This window comes from Budorcas taxicolor, chromosome 18 (genome assembly GCF_023091745.1).
Source record: "Budorcas taxicolor isolate Tak-1 chromosome 18, Takin1.1, whole genome shotgun sequence".
Taxonomy (NCBI): Eukaryota; Metazoa; Chordata; class Mammalia; order Artiodactyla; family Bovidae; genus Budorcas; species Budorcas taxicolor.
In genome coordinates, this window is record NC_068927.1 from 20,729,850 (window position 1) to 20,738,480 (window position 8,631).

General features: G+C 52.7%; 1 protein-coding gene across 1 annotated transcript in view; it reads left to right on the top strand.

The window, feature by feature from the left end:
- Positions 1-3,816, top strand: part of NKD1 (NKD inhibitor of WNT signaling pathway 1) — a 92,262-nt gene extending 88,446 nt beyond the window's left edge. Inside the window, exons 7-10 of the mRNA XM_052656577.1 lie at positions 287-434; positions 939-1,023; positions 2,296-2,423; positions 3,224-3,816. Of these exons, the coding sequence (XP_052512537.1) occupies positions 287-434; positions 939-1,023; positions 2,296-2,423; positions 3,224-3,816 (954 nt within the window). The remainder of the gene's footprint in view (positions 1-286; positions 435-938; positions 1,024-2,295; positions 2,424-3,223) is intronic.
- The last annotated feature ends 4,815 nt before the right edge of the window (positions 3,817-8,631 follow it).

Genomic DNA, 8,631 nt, shown 5'->3' on the forward strand with positions numbered 1-8,631 from the left:
TCTGCACCTGCGAGGCATGAGCTTTCTGAAGCGACTTCCATTCAGTGCCTCTGTGGGCCCAGGCGCCGCTGAGCCCTGCTGCCCACTGCCCTTCCTGTGCATTCAGGTCATTCTCCTGCCCTCTCCCTTATTCTTGCTTCTGGTCCAGGTGAGCCTCTGACATCCTAGATTTTGCCTGAGGCTGGGCTTTGGGAGAACTGGGGAGGTTTCCGCCTTTCAGGCTACACTGCCCCTCCGAGTCCTCTGTTTTAAATGCACGTGGTTTTCTGCTTCCTTCCCCATCCAGGACATCACCAGCCTGCTGCACACCATCTACGAGGTGGTCGATTCCTCAGTCAACCACTCCCCGACATCGAGCAAGACGCTGCGGGTCAAGCTCACGGTGGCCCCCGATGGGAGCCAGAGCAAAAAGGGCATCGTCCTCAATCACCCCGGTGAGGGCTGGCAGGCCATGCTGGCCACGGGGTCGTCCACTCCAGGCTCTCAGGGAGGCTCAGGGCCCACATGGGAGGAGTGCGGGGGTGGGGCTGGGGAGCCTAGGGCTTTTCCTGTGAGCTGCTCTGTGGACAAGTAGGGTTTGAGCAGGTTCTTGAAGGACCAGGGTTTGGATAGGGAAGGAGTTCTAGAGATGGAAGGCCCTGGGTGAGCAAAGCGTTGGAGGTGGGCCTGGGCATGGGGAGAGTGGGCAAGTGTGCCGAGCCTCGAAGGTGGCTAAGAGGTCTGGGAGGAGGTGAGTCTGGGGAAGGAGTTAAGCCAGGCACATAGCTGCAAGACCACTCTATTTAGTCCTGGCTCGGAGAACCCTCCCCACAGAGCTATTGTGAAGCTTCTGTGGGCCAGTTTTTAAGGACTGTGTGCTAGGCAGCCTGGGAAGGGCCGGGAGGTGGGTGGGCACAGGAGCAAGCCGCTCACCCATTTGTTTTTTGGATGGGACTCAGACCTGCAGAGTGCCAGGCCCAGAGCCGAGACCAAGCCCGCCGAGGAGCTGCGAAGCTGGGAGAAGAAGCAGCGGGCCCTCCTCAGGTAAGGCGGTCCCAAGCACGGGTTGAGCACCAGCTGTGTACCAGCTTCTAAGGGATTTCAAGCAGGAGGCTGCAGTCTGCAGCCTCCAGCCTCCTGGGGCGGGAAGTGGTAGTGGGGGTGGGGGGGTGTGACTTAAGAGGACAGGTTCACAAATCAAGCTCAGTTTTCCAAAATACCTAAATGTAGGTCTGCGTTGCTTCATCCAAAATGCTGTGGGCCAGATTTGTTTTGGAATTCGGCATTTGTTGAGTTTTAGAAAGGTGCTCCCACTGTATTTCTGTTTGAGGTCTGAGCAGCAACCCAGGATTTAGCACAGAAATATTTCTGCAGGGACATGTATAAATATTCACGCTAAGTGAGATAAAGACTATAGCTACCTTCACATCTGTTTAGAGCAAGTTTGGCTGCCAAACGAGTTATGGAAAATCTTTGTTTTGGGGCGTTTTGGATTTCAGAAATGTGGATAAAGGATTGTAAGACTGCAATTAGCTTTCACCTGTTGTTTTTCTTTAACTGCAAGGAAGGAAGTAAAGGGAGGGAGGGATGAAAAGAGAGAGACTGAGTAAAGTAACATGTTGAGTTAAACAGTGATATAATGTAATAGTAACCTGGGAGGCATGAAGATGTATCAGTATCTACTGTGTATGTGGAAAGGAAATGACTGGGATTTGAGAAATAGTAACACAGGGGGGAGAGAGAAGGTGGGATCCAAGCAGTGGTAGTGGGATCCACGCAGCATGGTGTGAGGAGAGGGCTAGGAATCAGGGGTGCCCAGGCTGGCTACAGATGTGGGAGGCTGTCCTAAGGGGAGCAGGGAGGAGGCAAGCTAGCATGGACAGATCACAGAGACCCTTGATCACACACACACACACACACACCATTACACACACACACACCATTACACACACACACTGGGACAGCCCATGCTGGATTTTGCGAGTTTGCTGACCTCTACTCCAATGGCTTGGGGGCGTCTGTTCTCCCCACCCCCTGGGGAGCCAGGCGCACACTGGGGGCACACGGGTAGAAGCCTGGCTCTGGACCATCTTTTTGATCAGTTGCTTTCTCCTTTGCTTTGGCCCAGGGAGGCCAGGCAGGGGAGGAAAAGCAGGGCCAGAGTACTGAAGTAGTCACTCCCTCCCCCGCTCCCAAGACCCAGACCGAAATTAACAGAGGGTCCAGAAATGCTTGTCTGGTGACTTCCCAGGAGCTTTGTGAGACCTCTCCCACTGTGAGGCCAGGGCCCACCCTCTCGCTTGCCTTCCCCGAAAGGTTCCAGGGTGACAGCCATCTGGAGCAGTCCGGCTGCTACCACCATTGCGTGGATGAGAACATTGAGAGGAGAAACCACTACTTAGATCTCGCCGGGATAGAAAACTACACGTCCCAGTTTGGGCCTGGTAAGGGAGCGCCTTTACTTGAGCGGGTGGCCAGGGGAGGGCGTGGCCGGGCGGGCAGGTGGGCGGGGCGAAGGTGTTCACTGGCTCCCTGGGCTGGGGGGAGGCGTAGCTTTTGCTAGAGTGATTCTAGTCTTTGAGGAGACGATCCTGAAAACTTTTGAAAGATTAAAGTAATACATGTACGAAGTTGAACAAAATCAAATATTATCCAAGGGTTTCTAATTCAGTGAAAACAGCAGTTCAGCGTTGTATCCTGACCCGCCCCCCACCCAGTTCCCCTCTCTTCCAGTGAGGACCCCGGGCTTGGTTAAGCAAAACACCGCTCTGTCTTTATGAGCCCTTGACATCTTGGCTCTTGCTATGATAAATGAAGACGCAGCCCACTTAATTTCACTCCCCTCGGCGCCCTTCTCCCCCTCCTCCTGTGTTTAATTCCTCTCTGGGTTACCTCTGTAAGTAAAGGAACATGCTCATAGATTTTCTTCGTGCCCCGGTGGCCTTAGACAGTTAACAGTGTCTCTGTCTCCTCTCTTTTCAAACTCTCAGAAGGAGAATTAATTATTTTTAAAGACCTAACAAAGAAACAGTTTTTTCCCCACTTAGCAGATGGCAAATTTCCATCCGAGAAACTCTCCTCCAGGACAGGGAGGAGCCGGCAGTGGGTGGGGAAGAGGAGCTCCGATAAGGAACAGCTGCCTCTCTCCGTATGGGAGAACCGGGGGTGCGGGTGATTTCTGGGGCACCCTGAGACACCAGCACACAGTAGGTGCTCACTAAACGTCTGTTGCGTTGACTCCTAGGCTCCCCGTCAGTGGCCCAGAAGTCAGAACTGCCCCCTCGCGCCTCCAACCCTACTCGATCTCGCTCCCACGAGCCGGAAGCCATCCACGTCCCACACCGCAAGCCCCCGGGCGCGGACCCCGGCTCCTTCCACTTTCTTGACGCCCCCTTCGCCAAGGCCTCGGAGGTCCAGCAGCGGCTCCGGGGCGGCACCCAGGACGGGAGCAAGCACTTTGTGAGGTCCCCCAAGGCCCAGGGCAAGAGCGTGGGTGTGGGCCACATGGCCAGAGGGGCGCGAAGCAAGCCCCCCGGGGGACCCGCGGTCCCTGCGGTGGCCCCGTCGGCCCACCTGGCCGCCAGCCCGGCCCTCCTTCCCACCCTGGCGCCCCTCGGGCACCGGAAGCACAAGCACCGCGCCAAGGAGAGCCAGCAAGGGTGCCGGGGCCTGCAGGCGCCGCTGGCCGTGGGTGGCACCGTCGTGGGGCGGGACCACCTGAGGGAGCTGCCCGCCGTGGTGGTGTACGAGAGCCAGGCCGGCCAGGCGGTCCAGAGACACGAACATCACCACCACCACGAACACCACCACCATTACCATCACTTCTACCAGACATAGAGCCCCGCCCCCTGCCCCGCCCCCACCATATGAAGGACCCCCTCCCCCAGCCCCCCAAGGCATTATTATTCTATTAATTATTGTTATTATGACGATTATTGTTTATTAATAATTATTGTTACTCCACTAATATTCAGCTAGCCTCCATGTAGAAGATATATGGAAACACAGAACTAAACTTTTATTTATATGTTGTGGGGACTGCATAACTTACCCAAGAAGTGACTGTGGGTTTGGAAGTGGCCTGCAGTGGCAGAGGCTCCCTGGGGCTCCGGAGCTGCCAGTGTCCACGCTGGGCCATCCCACACCCTTCCCTTCCCCCACCTCCCTCCCCCCCCAAGCCCCACCCCCACCCCTGGAGCCCTGGGCCAGAGCCCTGCCCCACTCCAGAAGAACACCCTCACCTGGCCGGGCTTCCAGAGACCCTCGAAATCTCCGAGAAGATAAACAGCTGCTACCTCTTAGTATGATTCTGATTTTATTTTGCCCTTAACTGATTGTAATGTGCACAAGGGATTTCAGCGGAGTGCGCGACCTTTCCGGCTGTTGTGTTTTGATGTCCCAACCTAGAAACCTTAGCTGTCCTTTCTGGAGTTAACCTTTCACACCTTTCCAGTGGGATCACACCCCCTGCCCCAAATCAGCCCCATCTTTCCTGCCTTGTGCAACGTGAAAATACATTTCTCCTTTTTCTTTCCTCCTCTCTTCTTTAGAAAGATACACACACATATTTAAAGACTGCCCCTGAAACCAGCCTTCTCACTTTGGAAACTTCTCACTTTGGAAACATCTGGAGAGGGAACTAACCACATAAACAAGTGTGGTTTTCCAAGATCAGGCAATTGTGTGTTGTTGGTTATGAACGAAGATGCGGAAACCTCATGTCCTGCCATTGGCAAATATATACATACCTACGTGATTCTCGAACAGAGCTTCCTGTATCTGTAGATAGATGCCATCTGTCCGTTTCTATGTATCTTTCTATAAATATACACTCTCAGGTATCTTTTCTGGTGTGCAGAAATTGATGCTTTGCTTCTCAAGACACATCCAAAGTCCAGAAGTGACCCTGTGTCTGCCTCCCTGTGGGGCTGCTGTTCATTAAATGCCACTTGCCTCTCACCAGGGGGTCCTTTCTCAAGGTTTAGGATCTGATAGGTTTTGGAGAGGACTGTGGGATTATGGAAGTGTGGAGGGAAATGGGAACAGTGGCCAGAGTTGGGACCCTGGAGCAGTGTCCTCCGTAGAAGAGAATTTTGATTGAGACCTGGGGAGGCCAGGAAAAGGACCCCTGTCAACTAGTCAGGGACCTTGTGAAAACCGGTGACACACACATTCTAATTGGATAATGGAGTGAGCTTAATCTGAAAGAGGGCACAGCAACCCACTCCAGTATTCATGTCTGGAGAATCCCATGGACAGAGGAGCCTGGCAGGCTATAGTCTACAGGGTCGCAAAGAGTCAGACACGAATGAAGTGACTGAACATGAGTGCGTGAGCTTAATAAAGGGAATATCTACATAGTGGGGGCAAGCCTCTTAAAAGAGTAAAAGGCCCTGTGCCGGCACTCTGGGTGCCATTCCTACCCCTGCAGTGGAGGGGGTGGGGGTTGGGGGGTCATCGTCAGCAGATGGAGGGCTGGGGGCACCCGAAGGAGCCATGGCCTTTTCTGGAAGGGTGCAGCCAGCCTGTGGGGACCCTCCAGGGAAACGACTTCTGGAGCTTTCTCTCCTGCCTCCTGTGTCCTGCTGAGGCCTCCTCAGCTGAAGCCACCAGGAACCAGAGAGCAAGGGAGTTACTGATGGGGGTCACACGGGGATTCTTCCAGGAAAGAGGAGAGTGGAGGGTGAATCTGGAGGGACACAGGAAGAAAAAGTGGCTCCAGCTGCCTGCCTTTCTGCTACTTGGTCTCCCAGCAGGGACCCCCTTTTCCAGAGCCTTTGGTGTTGTTGGTTTACTGGGGTTGGTAAGGAGTAATTTTTGAAGATAGTGTGTGGAGTTGTTGTCACCATATTAATTTTATTACTTACTGCCATACCTGGAACTGGGTTAGTATAGTTAATCCTTGTGACAACCGTGAGTTTTGAGGCGGCCAGGAGAAGCTCAGGGAGTAAGTACAACAGGCTCAGAGAGACTGAGTAACTCTCTTGAGAACACACAGCAAGTGGCAGAGGTGGGATTCTAGTCTTTCTCAGGACCCCTTTACCAGTGGATCTGGGCTTCTCAAGTTTGGGGCTGTGGGCTTTTCTCAGGCAGAAACCAACTGAAACTGATAGGAATGTAACCAAACCAGGGAAGGCAGGGAGGGAGCTGCTTTTGAGATGACAGGCTGTGAATGCAGCTGAGACTCCCTGGTTCTTCTTGCTCCCTTTCTGGATGTATGCTTCCACTGACATGCTTTGCCATGGTGTGGGTGCTATTGGCACCCACGGTGGAAAAGGATTTTCCACTAGGACAAGCCCAGGGAAGGACTCTGATTGGCTGGGTTTGGATCCGGTACCCATCCCTGGACCAATCACTGTGGCCCCCCGGAGTCATATGTCTAACCTGTGGAGAGGGGGTGGGGTCTGTGCCAGAAGAAGAAAGAAGAGGGATACTGAGCAGACAGTGGGTCGTGCCCCAGGCCCAGAACTGCTGCAGCCATGGGAACGAGCGAGGCACTGGGTCCACGCAAGGAGCCTCTCTGTGGCCTGGTGGCTCTAGAGTGTTTCCTCAGCCTCTGAGAGGAGGTCCGTGCCGCCTCCCCCAGCCCCACACCTGTCAGGGTTCTAGTATTTCTTGGTACCTGGAATTTACCTAACTTAAAAAAAAAAAAAAACAGCAGTAACATGCACATGTAGAATGTTCAAACAGTTCACAACAGTGCACACAGAGAAGCACACAACCCTCTGACTTCCCTGATCCCAGCTTCCTGGTGCCTTTTGAGTGTGACGTGGTGGTGTGAGCACAGATGTTGGTGCCCAGCTGCCTGGGTTCAAATCCTGACACCCTCCCTTAGTAGTTACGTGTGTTTTTCAAGCCTCAGCTTCCCATGTATGAAGGGGGAAGCATAAGAGACCTACCCCACAGATTTGTTGTGAGAATTCATCGATTTAAAACAGCTTCTGGCCCAGAGGAACACTATGAAAGTGTCACTGACAGTTTTTATAAAAATAAATACATTTAAATGAGATATCTCCCCATTTAAATTCTGTTATTTTTTTTTTAAGACTGTTTTTTCAGAGCCGTTTTAGATTCACAACAGAATTGAGAGGTAGGTTCTGAGACTTGCCATATACCCTTTCTCTGCTTCATGTATCGCCTTCCCCATTGTCAACATCACTCCGAACATGGTACTTTTTTTTCTTTTTTTTTTTTTTTTACCACAGTTGAACATACATTGACACACCATAATCCACAGTTTATGTTGGGGCTCACTCTTGGTGGTGTGCATTCAATGGGTTTGAACAAATGCATAATGATGTGTGAGGGTCCCAGGTGGCGCTAGTGGTAAAGAACTTGCCTGCCAATGCCAGAGACTAAGAGACGCATGTTCGATCCCGGGGTCAGGAAGATCCCCTGGAGGAGTGCATGGCAGCCATTCCAGTTTCCTGCCTAGAGAGTCCCATGGACAGAGGAGCCTGATGGGCTACAGTCCAAAGGGTCGCACAGAGTCGGACACGACTGAAGCAACTTAGCACGCACGCACACATATAATGATGTGTTTCCATCACTATAATGTCGTACAGAGTATTTTCACTACCCTTAAAATGCTCCATGCCCTGCTTATTCATCTCTCCCCTACCCTCCCACCTTGCTATTTTAAAAAATATTTCTAACAAACTTTGAAACAGAAAACTGAGTAACAGTAACTGTGAGGCTCACTACCCAGATTTTACAAATGCTGACATTTTGCAATATTTATTTCAGATCTGTTTTCAAGAAAGAAAACACTGCAGTTACCACCTAATCCTCTTCCCACCACACCCTTTTATTTTTACCCAAGGAGTAGCATAGTATTCATACTTAGGCCCTTTTCCTCTCTGACCTAATGTATTTGGAGAGCTCCCTGTGTCCATCACAGAGCTCTGCCCACTCCTCTCCAACAGCTGCTCAAGCCCTCTCTTGCTCTGAGGCACTGCCATCCCCGCCGAGGCTTGCCCTTCCTCTCCTGCAGACAGGTGGGTCTCCTCCTAGGCCAAGGCACATCCTTGTGCCTGGCTTGTCTGGTGCCCACCAGCTGGAGCCCTGGCGCCTGGAGTGCCAATGCTGATCTGCTGAGTTCAAGAGCCTGTGCGATTTGATGTTGATCGATTGTGAACGAGCTCTAAAAGAAGTGGTACCCAGTCATCAGCAGCTAAAGGAAGAAGAGAAAGGGGGGAAAGAGAGGGAGGGAGAGAAGGGAAGGAAGGAATGAAAGGATGAACGCGAGGTCAACCATGCTTCTTGGTGAGGTTGTGAGCGTTTTCCTGCAGGCAAATCTGACACCCGCTGCAGAGGAACTGTTCTAGCTCCCCAGGCCCTGAGCTTTGAGGGCCGGACCTTCCCTGGGATCTAGGGACCTGACTTAAGGGTCTGCCGGCTGCCTGTATGTATGTGCAAAACTCCGGGTGCTTGGTCATTAGGATGCCCGGTTCTGCTCATCTGTCCCTGACACCAGGGATGTCTGGCTCAGGCAGCCAACTAAGCTGAGGCTCTAGTCACCCAGGAAGCACAGGGGGTCGGGGAGGGGGTGGGCAGGGGGTGGAGGGGCCCGTGCACTTCATATCCAGCAGTGCCAATTACAATTTCTGGCAAAGGAAACAGCCAGGAGCAGTTGCTTTGACTCTCCCCCAC